Here is a 22984-nt window from a genome sequence, read left to right on the forward strand (position 1 = left end):
TTTGATGTACCTTTACTTCACTCTCTGAAGCTACCAATATAGAGAAATATGCAATGGCTTCTCTTCATTGCTTTTCACAACATAGGATTATAAAAAGAATGTTTAAAGGGTAAGTTTCTTTCTTTAAAAAAATTACTTTGAATCTGGACGATTTTGATTAATACATCCATCCCTGTCAGTAGCCCCATTTTCCTAAACTCTTTAAGTTTGAATAAAACAAAATCTGCATGACATATGGTGCTGCCTAATCTGCTGCAAAGGTCACATTGCAGCAGCAATTGACAGCCTCTATAGATTTAAGAGGGCAAACATGTCACATGTTATAGTGTTAACAAACTGTTCAAATGTTTCTATCTTTTTAAAGAATTCACAAATTTCACAGTCAAGCAAGGAGATTCAGGGACTGCATACTTGCTTTCTTCGAATTTTAGAGTTTCCAGTCTAGAGATAAATAGTGAGTTTCAATATTATCAATTGTAAATTTAGAAGCCATTTATAAAGGGTTTTGAAAAAAATTAGTGAGTTTTGAAGAAATGATTACTCTGTAACTACGGTGTTTTTAAATGCTCAGAATAAAGTTTTCAAGGTATTGTTTTTTTTTTCGTACACACATGGCCTTGATTCTATTTTTAATAAAAAACAGTCTTTAAAACGGCGTAAGTGAAGCAGCCAAACTAATAGCAAAAATAATAATAACTGAAATGAAATACTGGAATTTGGTAGCACTACAATGCCAATGTATTTGTAAAAACAGCCTTATATATGTCTGGATAGCTGGTGTATTAGAACCTTCTATTGTGAATTCATGTGTAGTAGAGTTAAGATATTACAAAACCACTTTTTTCTTAGTAAAAACTTTTTTACATTTTGAAATATTTTTGGAAAACGATATTTGCTGAAATTATAAAAAATTGTCCTTCAGCAGTGGTCCTACTGAATTATGGGAAAGCCTGTCTAGATGGAAAGAGCAGACTCATGAAACATCTGAACAACAGATCCACTGAGGCAAATAATCCAATTAATATATAATCCAAATAAAGATCTTTCAGTTATATATTTTCTCAATAGTATTTCTCTGAGAAAACGATAAATAGAAGGGTTTTTTATATAACTGAAACCCTGATTTTGTATGTGATCCTTGAAGGAGCTCTTTTGACAGCCTTGCTTATGAGAAATCAATCTAAATATTATGCCTTAATTTTTATCTTTTTTGTTGTTTTGCACAATTTAGACAGGACAACCCCCCCCCCCCCCCCCTTAAAATAAAAAGTCAGTGATTCCATGATGATAGCATTAGAGGCGACCTTTAATCATTGCTGCACAAGTTACCATAGTACAGTGCAACTGCTCTGGTTTTAGGTAAGGAATGTTCTAGATAATCATGAAAATGACTACAGTAAGAGGTGAATCAAGGGTGAATCCTTTGCATATATTGAGATTTATAGTTTGCACAGATACATAACTTTGTTTTTACATGCATATGTTTTTATCCATACTTAAAGATTTTTTATTAAATAATATTATGGTAGAGACCATTTTATGTTTTACCTAAAAACTTGGCTTCTAGGAGCCATTTCTATTAATTTTTCTACCTTGCCAAGTTTTCAGTAATGCAAGAGCTAAACATTTGAAGCAGAGAAATTAAGCAAGAAAAATAGACAAAAATGGGGAGTAGAACCCATCTTTATTATTGCTTCTTGAAAAACATTTTTTATTGAATGCTTAATTTGCCATGTAGAAATTGTTCTCATTTTTGACAAGATTTTTTTCTTGCAGATTGTGCGCAGGTGAAATTGTAAACAGTTCTTTCAGGCTATTTTTGTAACAACCTTGTAATAGCATACGTCCTCTGAGACCAACTTTTATCTTGTTCTTCCATCCCTTTTTGGCATGTGTGTGTAGATATATGTATGTATATAATTATTACCTTTTTCTCAAAGGACTTCTGTTCTCTTACTTTCAAGGTGTTCTAGTTATCTTGGGCATAAATCAGAGGAAGGAATGTAACTGTCATGAAAATCCTTTTTCTTGCAAATATTTGTAAAGTCTGGTTTACAAATAGTGTGCGATGAGAGTAAGGGAGCTGACAGTGTAATTCAGAGCTGTCTTGATGCGTGGATCTGATTTTTTGGATGTATTTATTATCACAATTTCTGGGAAAATTATGAGGAAACAGGATTTTAGGAAAGAATTAAATAAACAGGTATAATATGTCTCAAACCAGCAAAACAGCTCTTCCAATCTTTACTAGACCTAGGCACATTCTGAAGATTGTAAACATTCTTTTGAGTGTTTCTGTATTAGATTTCTATTTCACAAACTGTGAAACTGAGATGCGAATAGCTGTTGGCAGAAGCACAGGGATGTACTGTTAATATTATTTCTGCTTTCAGAAATGTTGAAAATTAAAACAGTGTGGGCATTCATTGTGGGGTTGAAATCAGTCATAACTTTGTAGATATGTCTCTTTTAAGACCCTCACCTAGCAAAACATGCTTAAATATGTGAGTAGTTTATGACTCCTCTCTTAATTATGAAGAAGGAGTATGTTCACTGACATGGCCATTTTTATCACAGCTTAATCATCAATTGCATCTTTGATTTCTTCATTTATATATTATTCCCTTTCTCTTGATTATTGTTGTTGGAATCCTGTTTAACTCTTTAAGCTCTGGTTTTGTCTTTTTTGTTTTTTTTTTAAGTAATCTGCTGCAACAGATGGTTGTTTTGTTTAATCATGTTGTTAGGCCATCTGTTCCCACAGTCAGATGGAAGAAGACAGATTTATCGCATCTCACTCAGTGAGAGTGAGACTCACTCAGTTGGTTTCCGTCTCACACAACCTTACAGACATCTCCCTCATTCATTTACAGCTCTCTAGCATAATTTAGTGATGGGTTGCATCTGCTGTAGGCTGAAAAGCTAGCTGTAGTGCTGCACTGCAGCCTAGACTGGAATGGCATGTAGGCTTCAAACCCTCCCTGGGAAGCTTTTCAAGGGCAGTTGTTCACTGCAGCCTATTGCCAACTTCTTCATTCCCTGCTCCCCAGTCATGTGGCAGGTGTGAAAAAACAGTTTTTTCACTGAGGGAAAAGGAGCTGAAGGCATCTGCAAGGGTGTAGTAGGTATGTATAGCCACACTGGAGTGGCGAAGGGTCATAGAGTCATAGAATGGTTTGGGTTGGAAAGAACCTTAAGATCATGTAGTTCCAACCCCCCTGCCATGGGCAGGGACACCTCACACTAGATCAAGTTGTTCAAGGCCCTGTTCAGCCTGGCCTTGAACACTGCCAGGGATGAAGCGTTCACAGCTTCCTTGGGCAGCTTGTTCCAGTGCCTCACTGCTCTCACAGTAAAGAATTTTTTCCTTATATCCAGCCTAAATCTCCCCTGTATAAGTTTGAAGCCATTGCCCCTTGTCCTATCACTACAGTCGCTGATGAAGAGTCCCCCCCTTGGCATCCTTGTAGACCACCTTCAGATACTGGAAGCCTGCTATGAGGTCTCTACTCAGCCTTCTCTTCTCCAGGCAATTTGAATAAGGTATACAGGCCCTAATTCTGTTCCTTCCAGTGTCCTCAGAATTTAGAAAAGTTATTTTCCAGAGAAGTTACCACATAGCTAAAGTTGCTGCTCAGTTAAAATAGGGCTTCTCTGACCAAACCAAGTTTTGGCATTTACTGGATTTGTCAGTGTCGTGGTTTAAACCCAGTCAGGTAACTTGTTCACTCACTCCCAGTGAGTGGTGCCGAGCTGACAACAATCGAGGTCCGTGTCCCCCCCCACCGGGGTTCTCCCCCACTCCCGGAGGAAAGGGGAGGAGGATCGAAAGAGTGCAACTCCCGCGGGTTGAGACAAGAACAGTCCAGCAACCAATGTACAACACAAATCACCACCGCTACTATCAACTACAACAATGATAAGGGAAAATAACAAGGGAAGAGAATACGATACCACCGGCCAAGAAACGAGTTCCGCCCGGAAGCCTGTGTCCTTCCGGGTAACTCCCAGTCACCCCCCACCCCGGCCATGACATGCTGTGGTATGGAATACCTCCCTGGCTAGCCCGGGTCCGGCGCCCCGTCTCTGCTTCCTCCCGGCTTCCCCTCCTCCCTGGCAGAGCATGAGCCTCACAAAGTCCTTGGTCAGGGTAAACATCACTTAGCAACAACCGAAAACATTGGTATCACCAACACTGTTCTCAGACTGGAAGTCAAAACACAGCACTGTACCAGCTACCACAAAGGAAAAAAAAAACCATGACTGCTACTGCTGAACCCAGGACAGTCAGATGAAATCCACCTGATACATGTTTCTCTGGAGATGTTCATTCAGCATACCCAGAGTGGCTGTAAAATGAATCATAAATATTTGAGATGAGACTTCATTAACTGGGAACTGCAGCAATGAATATACAAGATTTCATCTTGATAAATTTGCTGCAAATCTTTTTTCTTCATAAAATGCTAGTGTCTGTAATATTGCCTGTCTCATTAAAACAAATGAGTAGAAGGAAAAAGTAGAGGAAAATAAGTGATACTTACAGCTTAGCACTTACATATTTGCAAAAGTGGTGTTTTCTTTAAAAATAATTATTGTAAGAAATTTTCATGAATCCTGTCCCATTTTCTTTGTTTTAATTATATGTTGCAGGGAGCTTTCTGAGGAAGCAATAAACAGGCAACTTCAAGTGAAGTGAGAATATTCAGATGCAGTATGGCCGAGGTTTTAGGGTTTTCATGAAGCTGTGATTGCAGCAGTAACAAAAAATCCCCCCCAGATCTGTAGGTAGCAGTAATAGTGTTTTAAAAGCAGTAATGGTTTGAGGTTTATTTTGTAGTTTTAATTGGTTTTCTCCCATCAGTGGTGTTCTGGTAATCCTAAGGGTAAAAGAAATTAATGAAAGAAACCTTAGGTGGCAGAAATTTTACTCAGGTTTAGCAGCCACTTTCTCTTGGCCGTAGCTTCCACTGTGACAGAAAGGAAGGTAAATGGCCTGAGGGACTTAAACCCTGCAGTCCCTGTTCTGATGTAGAGTGGGGTCATAAGGGATCCCAGCCTCTCTCCAAGTCAATAAACACTGATACCAAAATGACAGTGAGGTTGCATTCCCCTTCTGTTTCCCTAAAACTATCAACTACAGGATACTAAGGAGATTATTTTTGAGCAGCTTTGAGCAGGCTTTAAAGAAAATTTGCTACATTCTTTTGTCTCTGCTTCAGGGTATCTGAGCTGAATTTGTCATCTGTAGCCAGAGAGCAAAGATCATGCTCTAGAAGAAGATATTCACAAATCAGATTAGTTGAATTACATTTTCTACAATTTTTTTTTTTAATACAAAACATGACCCATAGGTAACTACTGCTCTTTTCCTTCATTGAAGCAGCTGCAGCTTGTATAAAAACAGAAATGGTGGCTAGGAATATTGTCTAGGACAACTCATCAGCTTTGCAGGAGAATAACCTTTTTCCAGTCTGCAGTGCCTCAAATTTGTGGACGTTTAGAATCATAGAATAGTTAGGGTTGGAAGGGACCTTAAGATCATCTAGTTCCAACCCCCCTGCCATGAACAGGGACACTTCACACTAAAAAAAATGTCACTCAAGGCTCTGTCCAACCTGGCCTTCAACACCACCAGGGATGGAGCATTCACAACTTCCCTGGGCAACCCATTCCAGTGCCTCACCACCCTAACAGTAAAAAACTTCTTCCTTATATCCAATTCTAAACTTCCCGTGTTTAAATTTGAACCCGTTACCCGTTGTCCTATCACTACAGTCCCTAATGAAGAGTCCCTCCCCAGCATCCTTTATAAGCCCCTTTCCGATACTGGGAGGCTGCTATGAGGTCTCCACGCAGCCTTCTATTCTCCAGGCTGAACAGCCCCAAATTCCTCAGCCTTTCATATGAGAGGTGCTCCAGTCCCCTGATCATCCTTGTAGCCCTCCTCTGGACTCGCTCCAACAGTTCCATGTCTTTTTTATGCTGAGGACATCAGAACTGCACACAATACTCCAGGTGAGGTCTCAGGAGAGCAGAGGGGCAGGATCACCTCCTTTGACCTGCTGGTCATGCTCCTTTTGATGCAGCCCAAGATACAGTTGGCTTTCTGGGCTGCAAGTGCACACACTGCCAGCTCATGTTAAGCTTCTCATCGACCAACACCCCCAAGTCCTTCTCTGCAGGGCTGCTCTGAATCTCTTCTTTGCCCCACCTGTAGCTGTGCCTGGGATTGCTCTGACCCAGGTGTAGGACCTTGCACTTGGCATGGTTAAACTTCATGAGGTTGGCATCAGCCCACCCCACAAGTGTGTCAGGGTCCCTCTGGATGGCATTCCTTCCCTCCAGGGTATCAACCAAACCACACAGCTTGATGTCATCGGCAAACTTGCTGAGGGCGCACTCAATCCCACTGTCCATGTCAGTGACGAAGATGTTGAACAAGACTGGTCCCAACACTGATCCCTGAGGGACACCACTCGTTACTTGTTTCCAGCCAGACATTGAGCCATTGACCACAACTCTTTGTGTGCGGCCATCCAGCCAGTTCTTTATCCACCGAGTGGTCCACCCATCAAATTGATGTCTCTCCAATTTAGAGACAAGGATGCCCACGGCAGGGGGGTTGGAACTAGATGATCTTAAGGTCCTTTTCAGCCCTAACGATTCTATGATTCTGTGATTCTATGACATGTGGGACAGTGTAGAACACTTTGCAGAAGTCCAGGTAGATGACATCAACTGCTCTACCCCTGTCCATCAGTTCTGTAGCCACCAAATTGGTCAGGCAGGATTTCCCCTCAGTGAAGCCATGCTGGCTGTCACCAAGCACCTTGTTGATTTTCATGTGCCTTAGGATGCCTTCCAGGAGAATCTGCTCCAAGATTTTGCCAGGCACAGAGGTGAGACTGACTGGTCTGTAATTCTCCGGGTCATCCATTTTCCCCTTCTTGAAAATGGGGGTTATATTTCCCTTTTTCCAGTCGTCGGGAACTTCACCTGACTGCCATGGTTTTTCAAATATGATGCACAGTGGCTTAGCAACTTCATTTGCCAGCTCCTTCAGGACCCGCGGATGGATTTCATCAGGTCCCATGGACTTGTGCACGTTCAGATTTTTAAGATGGTCTCGAACCAGACTTAGACATGTTGCTGTGCATACTTTCTTGTGGGAGAATGAGAGGTGTGGTAGGGCTGCACATCTAATGGGACAAAACTTGATTGATTGGGGGTAGAATTGACATTGGTTTTACAGCTGTTCAACCATGGGGTAGGGGGTAGGGCACTTAGTTTATTAAAGGTCTCTAAAGAAATATAACTGTCTCTTACAGTAATTTGATATGTGTTTAAAGGAATTAACTTCAGAATTCCATTATTCTTATCTAATCTGCTTCTTTTTCTCTCAGGAAAAGATCATGTCTGTAGATTCATAGGCTGTGGAAGGAACGACAGATTTAACTATGTGGTCATGCAGTTGCAGGTCAGTTTGTCAAACAGCTCAAAGTTTGCTTGTGTTTTTTGATTTATTAGCCAAGCATATATGAAAATAGCAGCAAAATTTTAGACAAATCAAAAAATAAAGATATGCATAATAGTGAACAGACCAAAACTGAGGATATCGTTATATCATTTTCATTTTATATTCTTTCCATAGTTCTCTCAGAAAGAAAAGTTTACATTCTCAGAAAGACTTGACTATTGAAAGTGAACTATGATGAGATAATTCACATTTCCTTGCATAGTGTATTTTTCATCTGTTTGGTTAAATCATCTGAGATACACTGTATAATTAAGTAAATTAACATACTTTCCTTGAAAGAGGGGAATGTAAAGAAGCCTTTGTGAGCAATTTCTCAGTAGCCATTTTTTGGGTTTGACACAGATACAACATTAACTAGTAGTGTATCTACTAGTCTTCTAACAGAGAATAGTTTTGTGGATTGGAAAGATACTAAGATTCATATTTCCAAAAAGAGATTCTAAATTTAATGGTGGAGATCCTCGCGGACATACTATATTTAGGGAACATGAGTTATTCTTGAATATGGCAAGTGAGAGTATTCTGTAGTTAACCACAAACAGCTGAAGAAGTAGTATGAAGCCTTTACTATCTGTGAATCCTGGTATTAGTATTTTTTTATGTAGATGCCTTTTTAATTTGATCAGGGTCGGAACTTGGCAGACCTGCGTAGGAGCCAGTCTCGAGGAACATTCACCATTAGTACCACTCTGCGGCTTGGGAAGCAGATTTTGGAATCTATTGAAAGTATTCATTCTGTAGGATTCCTGCACAGGGATATAAAACCGGTAAGTCTGCCCATTAAATGAAAACAGGCAGGTAAGACATGGTCATTAGATGGCTGCATGAATAAGAACAGGTTCTATAATAGATGCTAAAATGAAAAAATGGGAAGGGACAGAAAATGTTCATATTTTTGTATAAATGTCTATATCACAAACAAGGAAAGTAAAGAAAAACTATGGCAAAACTATTAAATTATTTTATTGGAATTGTTGTCAAAGTGTCATGAGTATAGTGCCTTTCTGATAGCATCATGCTTTTGTTCTTACTGTTTTGTCTGTTTTTCTTTGAATTTATTCCATATATTGAATTTTCATTTTCATGACTTCTTCCTTGCAACTTTTTAAAAAACTCCTTGTATTCTGCCTGACCCACCCCCAAGACTTCATTTAATACAGAAAGGACATGGAGGCAGTGAATGTCAAATGAAATAGGTGAGGAGGAGTTAGCGGGAGCGCAAGTCTCTAATGATGAAAACTATTAGAGTTTTGAATGGGAAATATGTTCGTTCATGGCTGCTGGAATTGACTGGGGACATCTTATTAACTAGCTCTGTCTTGGAGTTCATGGGCTCAAATAGAATGGAAATAGAGAATGCTGTTAGGGGATGGAAAAAACCCAGAAAATGAAATGTTCAGCCAGGATAAACAGCAATGTGAGGTAATATATTAGATTCGTAAAAGAAAGAATTTTTCTTCCCCTTTAGAGATTATGCTATGACCTACACAGGCGAAAGAAAGCATGATTGCTTTCTAGCATGCAGTTTTCTTGGCTGAAAAATACAAGCCCATTTTATCTTTTGTTATGTATCTTCTAGATGGATTATACAAAAAGCAAGCTTTGTGCTGAGCTGAAATCTTGAAATCCTTGCTTGGTTATTTGCTTCATGATGAATTAGGCAATGCTGAAATTCTCTTCCTTTTAAAAGCAATGTTGATCACACTCATTTCAGTTCATGGTTTTGACTGGGTTTTACCCTCAACCTTACACATTGAAGCAGCTGTGAATTTCAGGTTTATATAGAAGAGTACTGCTGTTTCACATAATGGAATAAGAAAACTATTTTTTCAGAGTTAATTGCGTTAAGCTTCCAGCATGCTCAGAATTTCAATTCCATTTCACAGGGCTTGTTTTTAGCTTGATTTTTTTTGTATCATGTCATCCATTTTAAGGGAATTTGGTGGGGGGAGAATTGAACCAGTTCAGCCAACATGTTCAAACATCATAAATTAGCAGTGTTGAAGAATTTTGTTAAGGCTTTAACATGGAATGCTAATCCATAAAGGCAAATGAGAATATTTACTTGAGATGTTCAGATTACCTCCCTAAGTCCTCACTGACTTTCCAGCTCTTACTGTTCTGATATTCTGGTGTGTGTTGGGTTTGTTTATTTATTTATTTATTTTTATTCCCCTCAAACCTGGTTCTTCTTTGACATGTCCAGATCAAAACGTATGAGTGCTTGCCATGACTGGAAAATTCTTTCTACAAATTAATATATTCTAAGTGATGAAGTAAGTTGACAATCTCCTGTTACCGTATAGGCTGCTGTTCAGATATGCTAAGTTGGATGTGTGATTTTCTTCATGTTTCTTTCAAATTTAATGGGAGTTCAGTAAAACTGAAAATGTGGAAGAAAATAGGAAGAAAGAATAGATAAGTAGAAGTGTCTATGATTGTGTTACTGCATTAGTATGTGCATGTATTGAAAAGTATGTGTGTATATCTATGTATCTGTCTGTGTTTGTTTTTTTTCCCAGTCTAACTTCGCAATGGGACGTTTTCCTAGCACCTGTAGGAAGTGTTATATGCTGGATTTTGGCTTGGCACGGCAATTTACCAACTCATGTGGCGATGTCAGACCAGTAAGACTTTTTCACAGTTGTCAATTTGATTAATTGAATGTGGTAATATGCTGTCTTTTTTCTGGGGAAGTATGGAAATTGCATTGAACTGGTAACTGGTCTAAACTTGACAAACATCATTCCAGATCAGAAATGCCATATGATTTATTGATTATATTAAAAGTTTGGCAGTCAGGAATCAATCATGCTTCTGATTTTTGTCTTGAGGCAGAGGTGTAGTCTGTGATATTTTTGGATAATTTATCTTTTGGTTTAGAAAATCAAGTGACAAATAGGATTTCATTAAATATCAGAGTACTACACAGAGGCTGAATTTCACTTGGTATTATATATCGCTTTGAAAAAAAAACTGTAGGAGAAAAAAGTCATACACTAAACTGAATATATAATCTTCTGAAAGTCTGAATAATTCAAACAGTGATAGGACACTAATTATACTAGATAGCAGCACATAGTTAAATGTATTTGCTGTATTCCCATGCAATGCAGTCTGAAGAAAATTGTAGAGAAAAGTGTACCAATGAGGACATGACAATTTTAAGTACAGTAGAGCCTCACTAATTCACTGGTCCTATTGGTGATGTCAAAGTTTGAAAATGAGTACGTCAGTGCCATGGTACATGATGGTGTTTTAAGGAAACATATTTTCTTTATTTAACTAGTTTAGTTTACATTTTGATGTTAATAATAATAACGTACTAATCAACATCATGTAGCATATTTATTAATATGATTAGATTTTGAATGGTAGAAGCCATTTCTACAGGACTTTTGGTTTTATTTTGCCTTGGAAGTTGGGAAGATGGCAAGTTTTTGTGTGCAAATGATGAGGTATGTGAATCAGTAAGGTAAATTAGCAGGGTTCTGCTGTACTCTATTCCTTCAGCCATAATGCTGGACACTGCAATGAAAGCAAAGAGCAGGGGAGACCAACAGAGTGGCTGCTGCTGTTGGAAAGGTGAGCTAAACATTTTACGTAGTTTTTAAATTCCTTTTTTATTTCTCAGTGTTCTTGTCGTGTTCTGTATGTTTGGCTGCTTATAATGTTTTTTTTCTAACTGACCTGTAATTTCAAAGAGAAAACAATTCCCAAGATTCTGTAATTTGTATAAACACCAATGGTACTATTTTCAGGAAAAAATAGGTGATTACAATATACAATTTTTCTGCTATTCTTTCTTAACAATTCAGCTCTTGCCTTTTGTTTTTCATTGCAGTGCCCTACAGTGTAACTGAAGTAATTCTTCAATTTAATCTGTTTAGAATGTTCTGACAGGGTAATCCATATTAGTAGAGTGGCAGTGAGGGAAAAAATAAAAGACTTCTGTGTGGACAGCAACCACAGTGTGACCTTGCTTAAACCCCCAAATTATTAATATTTTCACTAAATGGGCTATGTGCTTCTTCTTAAGGCTATGCTTCTTCTAAACATCATTAAATTTCTTCAGCAGATACTGCAAATAACCTGGAACAATGTAAAAGCATATTCTCTAAAGCACATAGTATTCTATTGATAAGAAACTGTTAAGGTTAATTATGTTAAGGTTGATTATTAGATTTTTATGATGAGTCTCATTTTCTACATGCCTGACTTCTGCAGAAAGAATCCAGTCCCACTGAAATTTTACGTATAACCCCATAGTTCTTGAATTTCCAAGATGTGATTTAAAAGAATTGGAAGAGAAGCTTTGGAAATTCTAGCATCGGGTTTTAGTCCTTTGGCAGCTTTGTAGTTCTCCCAACATTAAGGAATTCCTGGTGGCCAGAAATCTGTTTGTTCAACTCAAAAAGATGGAAGAGGCTTATGTGGATACTATTGAAAGCAGAAAATTTTATGACAAGACTGTATTTCCATCCAGAAATCATTGGCCAGCACCACTGGCTAGCATATACATTCCAACAGGTGGACATAAAAAAATTGAGTTAGCTTCAAGACTGGTAGAGAAGTGTTGTGTAGTTCTTTGACAAAATGCAACTCAAGACTGGCAAGAGGTTTGAAACTAAAACGCAATTTCAAGAATAAATTATCGTAAGTTTTGTAGTATAAATCTTGTTATAAAGATAGTACTCACTTGACTGAAGTTCAAACAAGAAGTTGAAAAGAGGTCCTTATGGTGAGGAAGACTTTCATTGTGGGAAATCAGGTCAGGAAGCAATGAGGAAATGAGAAATTTAGCAAAGCATTAAGCTACCCACCATTAGACTCTTAGTTAATAACAGTGCATGGTACTAAGACACAGAAATGCAGCAGAGTTTCATACAAATTCAGTGTGATAAGGTGTTCTTGTTTCAGATCTGTTATACAAAGAGGAATTATAAAACTTGGGAATCCATGGTTTTATTCTGATATTTGACTGAAGTATGTGCTGGTGGCTACTGATAATGTTCAACCATCCATTTGGGACTTTCTGTGCTTTTAATAAGCCTGTGCTTACTCTAGTCTGTATCTTCTGTCTCTCCTCTCTAGTTTCTTTTCTACAGCTACCTCCTCATATTGCTTTGCTTCTAGTTAAACTAATTTCTCTTCTTGCAGTTTTGGTGCCCACTGGAATAGTTCAGTGCAACTAAGTGACATTTTCTTTGCCCTCAGTTTCTTTTCTTTGCACCACAGTGAGACCTGAAAACATTCTGAAGGAGTGAGAGAAAACAAATTCAGACTGTTGCAGCTCTGGATTGAATTATGCTTCATGACAGACAACATTTTAAGAATTTAGATGCCTCGTTCAAACAAGGCTGTATTGAGTTTGTGTGAAATGTATTTTTCTGAAAGTCCAGGCATAATGAGTGTTGGATGGCTAGTAGAATGTTCCTTGAGATCATCATGGCACACTCTCAAATCCCTCCTTGTCTGTCTTCATTCTAAGGCACTCTGGGAATACATACAGGCTTCCTACAAGTTATTGTGGGGGTTAAGAAACAAACATTTGTTTCAGCTGCATTCAAGAACAGTTTGAAATTATTTGCTGAATTAAAAGCAAACAGCTACAAAACCAGTTATTTAACATGAGGAATTTCAGCTTAAATTGGTAATATGAAGGAAGTTTCAAGTGGCTGAATACAGGATATTACATGGAAAGTGGTGGCCAATGTTTAGGTATAGGTTTTATTACAGGTGCCATATATGATAGTTGGCAGTGAAGTTCACAAATGAGCAATAGTGCTAATGGGTCTGGAGAAATTTTGATGAAGTTCCAACAATATTGCAATAGAAAAAGTTCGCACTTTAAAGTAAAAATGAAGATTCATTCAGGTTAGAGAATTTAAATATTTTTGGTACTCTTTGTAGTAATTACTTTTTTGTTTCACATTGTTATTACAATAGTTAGCAAACATGCCTGTTCTCATTGCAGAAAATGCATTGATGACACAGATGCTTCCCTAAGATGGATATGGTTCTGCCTCCTCTTTTCTATGGTGTAGACACGTTCTAAAGGTTAGTTTCTTCATGTGCGCTGACATGAAGGAACTGTCTATAATATTCAAAACTCTTAGCCTATGGAACTAGGTCTCAACACATCATATTAATTTAAATGCAGGGTTTTAATGAGTTATCATAGAGTCTTTTGGGGCAAGTTTTACAGTGGCATTGGATCGATTTGTGTTCAGTGGAGTCTGTTTTCTCATCTTGCTGCCATGCTTTCCTACCCTCCATAAATGGCATCAGAATTAAATTATAAGCAGCTCTATTTTCCATGATAAATTAAATTATTCCCTAGAGTAAGTAGATGTTATTACAGCAAAAATTGCTCCCAGGATTTTTGTGCACTGTAGGCAAAGAAAGCCTTTGTTTAAGTACTGCTTATTTTAGTTCAACTTGTGTGTAATCTCTCTTTTCCTCCTTTGTGGGAGTACTGATTTCTTGAATTCTCATTTAGTTGTTATTTATTGCGAAAGAGAGGTTTTAAAATGAGACATTTAACACATTAATGAGAATAAGAATGTATTTAAATTTATGAGTTACTGTGAAATATAATAAGGTTTAGCTCAGTGTTTTGTTTCTTCTGCTGTTTACCATAAGTAGTGTTTATGACAAAGTTCACAACAAATAAAGAGACTCTAATTCAGTCTGCCATGAAGTCAACAGTGGCTCATATTTTAGTAGGTTAAAATTCATTTAATTAATACGTATTTTTAAACAAAATATCTGGAGATTATAATATGATCAAGCTTGCAAAGAAAACTGTGTCGGTAGATTAGTCTGCAGTTGAAAGAAAATATTTAGCTTGTCTTTAATGAGAAGTGTTAGGATCCAGAATTTTAAGATTTCTGTAATTATGCCATCAGAACTAAGTTACACCTTTTCCCATGCCATGAGATGACTTCTCATCTATCGTCATCATCTTTTCCTATGATGGTTTTTCTTTTCTGCATTACTAGCATTTGTCTTCTCTGATTCCGGTCAGCTTTCTCTCATTTTCTCATTCTTCTCCATTTTCCATTAATACAAGCCTTCAGCCTGCATCCACATAGTTTGTGCCTTTTTATCTTTGGTGACAGTCTTCGTGTATCTGACTGCTCTGGCTCCAGCTTCTTTCACAATTTAATTTCAAGTCTTCTTTCTTCAGCATGCATGTCTCTAGTTTTTTGTACCCTCCTTTTACCCTTTATCTTCAGATAACCTCATTCATAAACACATTTTTTTATCTCTAGGCACATGATTCATGTTCATGATATCCCTGTTCCAATACTGTTTCTTTCTGTTCCAGCTAAAACACTGCCATCTATTTCTAGTATCCTTGTAAGCATCTTATGATGAGCTGAAACTCAACATACTCTTAGCTTCCTTTCTCATGTACCAACCATTCAGCTATACTTCTGTTTTGAATTACTGCATGTGATACCATCTTCCTGCCCCGAGGCTTACTGGCAGTTTTCACTGGGTATGTCTTTACATCCAGTCTCCATATATATATCCTGACAGCGTTTTCCCTATAATATGTGCATACATTTATATGTGTATATATGCAAATATTTATTTATTATTCACAAACCTGAAGTTCTTGTGTAGGCTCACCATCCCCTGACCTGACTGTTACACTATCCTTTTTCTTGTTTGGTGAATACAAGGCTTTTGTCTTGACAAACGCCAAAATTCAGGGTGCTAGTACAGACACAATTTATGTGATTTGTTTTGATTGTTACCCTTCCAAAGTGCATCAAACAAGCTACTTAGTTTTAGTTTTTAAGGCTCTTGAGGATCTTTCCCCTCACAGCCTATCTTTGATGCACAGTAAATATGAGCAACAGTAAAGATGGTTACTTGTCTCCATTACCTATTTCTGGGTTTTTAAAGAGAGGAACAGGTCTTTATTTGAGACTTCTTTATGTTGGAAGGGAGATTTCTGTAGTCACTGAAAACCTCACTGATTTCTTTTACATCTCTGTTTGGAAATGGAACTGGAAAAGTGTCATTATTTTCTGTAGGAGTTGAAAAATAATCTTCGACCTTTCAACCTTTAAATACAGCCTGTCACAACTGTAATAATTATTTAAGGTTTAAATGGAAGGTGGACTTCACAACAAAAAGCAGAATTTAGTGCCAGTCTATGATGGAATCTAAGAAATTGCTTCTGTAGCTATTAATGTCTTCTTTATTCTCACATTTTTGCATCCATCCAACCTCCTTTGTCAGGGAAAGTGAGGAACAGTCACAGAGCTTAAGCTTTTGAAGTCAGTAAGCAGCATTTTTCATATGAACTACTGCTACAGGATGCACTGATTTTCACATATCTGAAGGGCACTAGTATCATATTTTTTCATTCTTCTTCCTGATTTCCCTTATATTTCTGTCCTCCCCCTTTTTGCTTTTTTACATAAGCTGCTTTTTCCATATTGTACCTGAAATAGCCTTTTAGAGCCTCTCTGTCATTCTTCCTCCAATGACAGCAGAACTCGTTTTCAGAAAACAATGAAATAACACGTCTGCAGTGTATTTCCCAAGTATTTTTAGTTGTAGCTGTCTTTATTTCTTTCTCTACAAAGTGAATGCAGTTTCTAAGTCTTATTTTTACACATCGACTGTGTAGGTAGGTAGTGATCAGTTGTAAAGTTGGTAAAAAGGGATAGAATTGATTATAAAAATAATACTGCAACTGTTAGAGAAGCACTAATTTTTTCTGGTATATCATAATCATTATCTGGACTGCAACTTTAAATTCAGCATTTTCCTTATGAGAAAATATCAGCCTGCTTTTAATAAAGATAAGTAAGAGTTAATTTCAGGAGATTATAGGAAGGAATATTTTGAGACATGTTTTTGTGTAGTAAGAATATTTCTGTCCAAACTTTCTGCCACAGCATCTGAATATACTGGCAAAAGGAAAAACTTATTGATTACCTGAAGGATCCAGGGGTTTTAGATTTTCTTGGGTTATTCATTCAGCAGAGACAGTTTCCCACTTGTTCAAGGTATTAGCCTTTAAATGAAATAGTTGTAGTTGCAGTTTTCATGTTATAGTGTCATCTCACTACAGTGGTCTGTTTCAGTTATTAAATCTTCAAAATGGAAAGAAAATAACATAAAAATATAAAGCAAAGAAAAAAATGCATTGTGAACTTTTTCCTGATACAAATAGTTCCCTCTCAGAATAACTGCTAAAAAAATGAAGTATTTTTTAACTGCTGATTTTGAAATTGATTCATTTTAACAAAGTTGTCTTGTTTTGCAGCTCAATCGGCACTATAATTGCTATAATCAGTGTAGTCTGAATGACTGTGTTTGTGAGGAACTAACTTCAAAGATGGAGGGATATGGCCCTTGTAGCTCAGTAATAAGGTATTTGCAATATGTATGAACATATTGAAGTAGTGAAGGGCTGCAGTTCATCAAGTGACACCTGGTATGATCTGATTACCTGGTTAGAAACTAAAGATCAGAAACAAGTATTTATTGCGGCTTGTAGGATTGTGAAGGACACAAGAAAGGAAGTAATGACAAACGTGTATCATGGTGTGGATTGGAAGGGTGTAGAGTAATTCACAGTTCTCCTAAGAATGTAAAGTAGTGTTATTTTATATTTTCTCTTCAGTTTACTTAACCATGTTTTATTAGCTAAAAAACTTGAAGCCTGACTTATAAATATGTGAAGAAAAACTTTTAGAGTGAGATCTTGAATGAAATGCAAATGTATTATTCTAGATGTAGATAGAACTAGCATTATGTGCCTTAGAGGTGAAATATACATGCTCTGCCACTGTATGTTGTATACTTATTCTAAGAGTAAGAGGAAAAGGTATAACCCTTGCAGATAAGGTCTTTGGGAATGTGTTCACTATTTAACTATTTATTCACTATTTACAATGGGTAGTTTTGATCTGCTTGGGTTGGGTTTTTTGTTTTTTTTCTTCTGTACATGGATTTATGTGCATTGAAGATCTGGTACTATTTTATTAGAATGAAGTTGTTCTGAACACCCAAATGTGGTTTCTAAAAAGTAAAATATGAGTCTGTTCTAAACTGGGGTGGGGGGAGTAAATGAATGGCACATGAACAAACTTTTGTGCAACTCTGCTGCTGCTGTCAGTGGTTTGAACCCTGGCTTTTTGTGTGTTTTGTGTTGTTTGCTTGGAGCACATATTGACCTCATACACTTTTGGGAAACGTTGAACAATTATGTGTGTAGCTGGGAATAGGATGAAGAATGTGGAAATGGGCAGTAGTGTGTGTCTGTATAGGCTTCTGAAACTAAATTGTACATGCTGGGGACAGTATGACAATGCAGGTAATTTTTGGGTAGATATAGAATTAAATTCTAGAATGGAAGTTGATAAGGAAGTACTCATTGGTGGAAGGAGCCTTGTCTGGTGATGAAAAAGATGAGAAGAGAAAAAAATGTGTGTGGGAAGGAGAACAAAACTGCTGGGGGTGGTGTAGGCTGTTAAAAGAAAGGAGGAGGAAACAGGGGCAGGGGAATAAATTGTAGGGGAGAGGAAGCCAATAATTGAATTAATGGTGTAGATAAGAATTGATTACTGCAAAGCAGGGTAATGTGAATTTAATTGTGGAGAGCCTCTCTTTAATCATCAGGCAAATATATTTAGCAGGATGGAAATTTAGTACATTTCTGAGATGAATGCTGTTTATTGCTTTTTGAGAGTGTTGTCAAAGAGTTAGTTTACGTACCATTTTGTTTCCCATTGTCCTAGTGGTAGCTGAAGTAAGTAGTATTAGCATCTGGTTTTTACTGAGACAAAGTATAAATGATACTTTTTGAATGTAAACCTAACTTCATACAGCTTTCAGATTACATGTCATTATTTACATGGTGATAATGGAAAGTGAAGGTGTCAGCTTTGGTACAGAAATAGAAATCCTTGAGAGCCAGTATCTGAAGGACACCGATGCTCTTAACATCGTTAAGTGCTACAGCTAGCTCTCGGGCTGTTGTCATCACTCCTGATTTAAAAGGAATATTAACTACAACTGTTCTTTGACCTACTATTAAATTTAATATTAAGAAAATTAAAAGCAAAAAAAAGCCATTAGTCTTTGCTCTTAAACAGATTAACCTTTAAAAATGAATTTGAGGTCATAATTATTTTAAAAACCATAAATTCAGCCATCATATGTTATCACAGGCCTGATCTTTGTGGCCTTTAATTTATGTGGACTTTTAAGGTACAAATAACTGAATTGTATTTGTTTTACACAGAAGATAGGATAGCATGTATGCAAACTGAGCTGACAAAGCTAGGGAAAAACACAATTGAAGAGCTATCCATAATAAGGTGGTATTCAGATACCATCTTTTTATCTAAAACATCTGTGTTTTTCTCCTCAGTATGCAGGCCTCACTGACTGGCAGTGATTATTCAAATTAACAGTCCTTTAAATCTGGTGATTTGGACTCAGCAAAGATGAATGAAGAAGAAAATTTCTTTTTTCCTGATTCAGTAACTAGTTTGGAATGTGGCCTTCCACTTTGAGAGTATCCTGACTAGTATTCTGAGGAGGCTCTATTTTGTCTGTGGAACTGTTGTACTTTTTATAAATACAGCTTTCTAAGTCAAAGGGAGAATTACCCTGTGTCCCTTTCCCTCCTCTCGCCACCTTTCTCTTGCCTTTCCCAGTGGCTACATTTTAGGTCATTCTTTGGTTATTTAAACAAAATGAAGAGCTCAGAGTTCTCGCTCTCATAGGTTTGTTTAGTATGACCTTAATTTCAAGTGTCTAGACTCTTCAGTGTTTATTTGGAATAAGTGAAAAATAAAAATGGTATTCTTTAACATACATTAAGGAGGTTTACAATATTTTAGATCTAACTTGCCAGACTTTTTTTTACCTGGAAACTTGAAATCTTAAACGTTACCAAGCTGGGAAGTCCTCATTTTAGAACAACTAGGAAATGTAGCATTGTTTCTTTCTTATACGGGGTGCATTAAAGGAGCCACAAAACTTTTGCTCTAAACATTAGCAAAAGTATTCAAATCCAAGGGATTATCCACCATTTTTTCTAATGCTTGTTACTGATGCTTTTTAATGGTGACCTGTCAGTAACAAAAGTGTCTCTGGCTCATACTAAAGCAGAAGATATGCCAGCTGCTGTACAGTCTGACCCTTAGAAAAATGTGGTGGAAGCAATTATGAATGCAGATGTTCAGATCTTTTCATTGTCTAGGGAAGCAGTTTCAAAGCTGTTCACATCAAGCAATGAACATATTATTCCATTCAGGTGTTTATGTATAAAATCAAGTAAATGCTGCTTGCCTTTCTTCAGTGCTGTTGCTTCTGAAAATTTCCCAGCCAATGAGTTTTCTAATCTTCAACTTTCACTTTAGGATGACAGATGGTGTTCTGGAAATATCATTTAAGAAGCTGAATTCTTAAAAAATCTTGCAAAACAAACCAAAACAAACTCCTAAAAAAAGGTATTTGTTTCTAAAATAAATATTTTCACTACTAAATGACAATTCAAAAGTAGTATTGCAAGAGAGAGAGGACTGGCATAATTTTTTGGAAACCAGACTCTCCCTGTTATAGCCCACTTCTGTCATTTCAGTCTTTTCATGTCTATAAAGTTAAATTTTGTACATTTTGCTACTGTAGAAGAGAGAAAATGACTAATGAACAAATATTTTAAATCTATGCTTTCAGCTTTTCTTCACCAAATCTGCATCAGCCAGACTGTATTACATATATTTTTGGAAACAGATGAGACTTGCAAGATCTCCTTCTAAATTCTGAGCTAAGCATTTGATAGTTGATAGCTTTTAAAAAGCTAACTATTTCAAAGAGGAAAAACTTTATTTCAGTAAATGGAGTGCTGTGCTAAGAGGAATTATTAGAGGTTTATGTTTTTCTTCATAACTTTAAATTCTGTAACAAAGGAATTATATCAGAGCCATTCAGTGCAAGATGTAAACATGTAGCCTGATTCTTAAATAACCGATATATACTCCTTTATTCTTTCTTCATGTCATTTAAGTCAACAAAGACTGGAGCCTAATTAATGTTACAGAATCATAGAATGGTTAGAGCTGGAATGGCCCTTAAAGCTGATCCAGTTCCAACCGCCTGCCAGGGGCAGGGACACCTTCCACTAGACCAGGTTGCTCAAGCCTTATCCAACCTGGCCTTGAACACTGCCAGGGATGAGGCAGCCACAGCTTCTCTGGGTACCCTGTGCCAGCGCCTCAGCACCCTCACAGGGAAGAACTTCTTCGTAATGTCTAATCTAAATCTATCCCCTTTTCAGTTTAAAGCCGTTCTCCTTCCTTCCTCCCCCCCCCCCCCCCCCCAAATCCAAGCTGAAATCAGGAATCTGCATGAGTTGAATGAATCATGACATTAGTCATTTGAGGCTCCGTTTCTAAATTAGCAATAACTTTATAGGGAGGACAAGGAAGTTATTTTGGAGAGGTGTGCAGACATTATTTCTGAATAAAGAGGTTAAGGTAACTACAGAGTTGGTAGGTTTCAAAAGTTTTTGAAGTAATGCAAGGTGTGGTATTCCTACCAGTGACAAACCTATTTAGCTATCATGGTATAGCTGTGTCATACCTACCAGAGTTGCACTATTTATTATGTTTGTCTGCTATAACCTCCTTCAGGGACATAGAGGGAGATTATTTAAGGCACAATCTTATAACGTATATAGGTAGCATTTTTCAGCTTCCAGGGAACATGATCCTTTCAAGTCTGATTGTATTACTGACAAAGAAGAAATGAAAGAAATCAGTGTTATAGAGACAGACAGCTGGTGTCTTGTGTGTACAAGGTGAAAAAGGAAGGTAGTAAGTTAATGTAAAAGATGAAGAAAGAGCAGTATGAATTAACTTGGAAGGTGACACAACTAAAATGGATGTATGGATTTCACGTGCTATGATTACTTTGTAACAGCTGTATGGAATATTCTTGTGATAATTAAATGAAGTGAAAAAATAATATATGGTTATTTCTCTGAGAGGAAGATTCTTTGTGACCTGGTGTTTGGGGCTTTTGGGTAAAATATAAAAAGAATACGCAATTTATTGATATCCTGTGTGGAGGAACAGGTTGATAAATAGTTGAGATATGGAAAAGATCTGTTACTCATGATACAATACTTTGTAATTGTTGGTGTATATTGAGGGTTTTCTTTCTCCTTTCCTGTGATGTGCAGAGCACTGATATATCCAAACAATCACTGGAAACTTTAATTTAGAAATTCTGCTGTGCTGTATAGCTGTTCTATATTCTGATACAGCAGTTCCTTTATTTTCTACAAAACTGATAGATGGTCAGGAGAGTATGCTGTAACCACCCTTTAAAAATAAAAGAAGAAATTTTTGCACTGAGATTTGATCTCATCTTTGAAAAAAATCAAATTATTCTAGGAAGGGTGAAATTTACTGCCTTCCTATGGTTTTGTGTACTGCTTCTTATGCCCTTCAAATTTCGCAGTATTTTCAGCTTCATACTATACTCTGCCTTTCTGACCAGTACAGAGTTGCCTTTCAGGACTAGGCATATACTTACTTGCCATCTAAAAAGCATGCTGATTGACCAACTGATTGGTGTCTCTTAGGATGAATGTAAGCCATGTTAATTGAATTTTAACCGTCTGCCTCTGTGTGAAGGTAGTAATTTGGGTTCTGTCTTTAATCGCCGGTTTTCATTAAACTTGCAGGAACTGAAAGTCTTTGAGAGCTGTCCCATTTGTTTGAAATTAAAAGCTATTATAATGGAAATGACAGATGGTTTGGTCCAGTGAAATTTGTTTCCTGGTGAAAATAGAAGCAAACCGAAATCAAAGCAGAAACTTTAATTTCTAATTTATTCCTAGTTGAAAAGAAGGAAAGTGTATTATTTTATGTAGGTTAGCTTGCTTGAGACCTTTTGTTTCTCATCCTTCTTTGAAAATAAGTTACTACTGAAATAAGTCTGCTGCTGCATTCACGTAAATCTTTAATATATGGTATTATTATCATTATAAATACTTAATATGGTATGGACAAAACAAAAATTAAGGTCTTGGTTCTCCACTCTGCTAAGAGCATGGGACTTTCCATGATGTAAAACAACCATAAAATTTTTACTTGCAGAGATAAGTAGGACAGTATTCTGCTGCTGTCTGGGGAAATTCTCTGTCACAGCTTTTGCTGGTTTACATGAGTAGTCTTCCTCTAAGAGTAATCTCTGCTTCAGCTCCTGGTATAAGAGAAAGAAAAAAGACTGCAAAGGGCAAAGCAAACATACACATGGCAGATTTATCCTGTGTGATTTTTCACTGCAGTAAGTTCAGGCTTGTGACAGACTCTTAGTAGGTTGTTACCACCTCCAGCCCACCAGATTTTTTATTTGCTCATGAATCAGCTTTGGAATATTGCCTTTTTCACC

General features: G+C 37.1%; 1 protein-coding gene across 4 annotated transcripts in view; it reads left to right on the forward strand.

Annotated features, from left to right (window-relative positions):
- The window catches only part of TTBK2 (tau tubulin kinase 2), a 95479-nt gene that overhangs the window by 30415 nt on the left and 42080 nt on the right, over nucleotides 1–22984 (forward strand). For all 4 annotated transcript variants that reach the window (XM_062635678.1, XM_062635676.1, XM_062635679.1 and 1 more), the window contains exons 4-6: nucleotides 7407–7480; nucleotides 8167–8307; nucleotides 10063–10167. In XM_062635678.1, coding sequence (XP_062491662.1) covers nucleotides 7407–7480; nucleotides 8167–8307; nucleotides 10063–10167 — 320 coding nt within the window. The remainder of the gene's footprint in view (nucleotides 1–7406; nucleotides 7481–8166; nucleotides 8308–10062; nucleotides 10168–22984) is intronic.

This window comes from Pezoporus occidentalis, unplaced genomic scaffold, assembly GCF_034315485.1.
Source record: "Pezoporus occidentalis ecotype Australia unplaced genomic scaffold, CSIRO_AGI_Poc_V1 ctg46, whole genome shotgun sequence".
Lineage (NCBI taxonomy): Eukaryota > Metazoa > Chordata > Aves > Psittaciformes > Psittacidae > Pezoporus > Pezoporus occidentalis.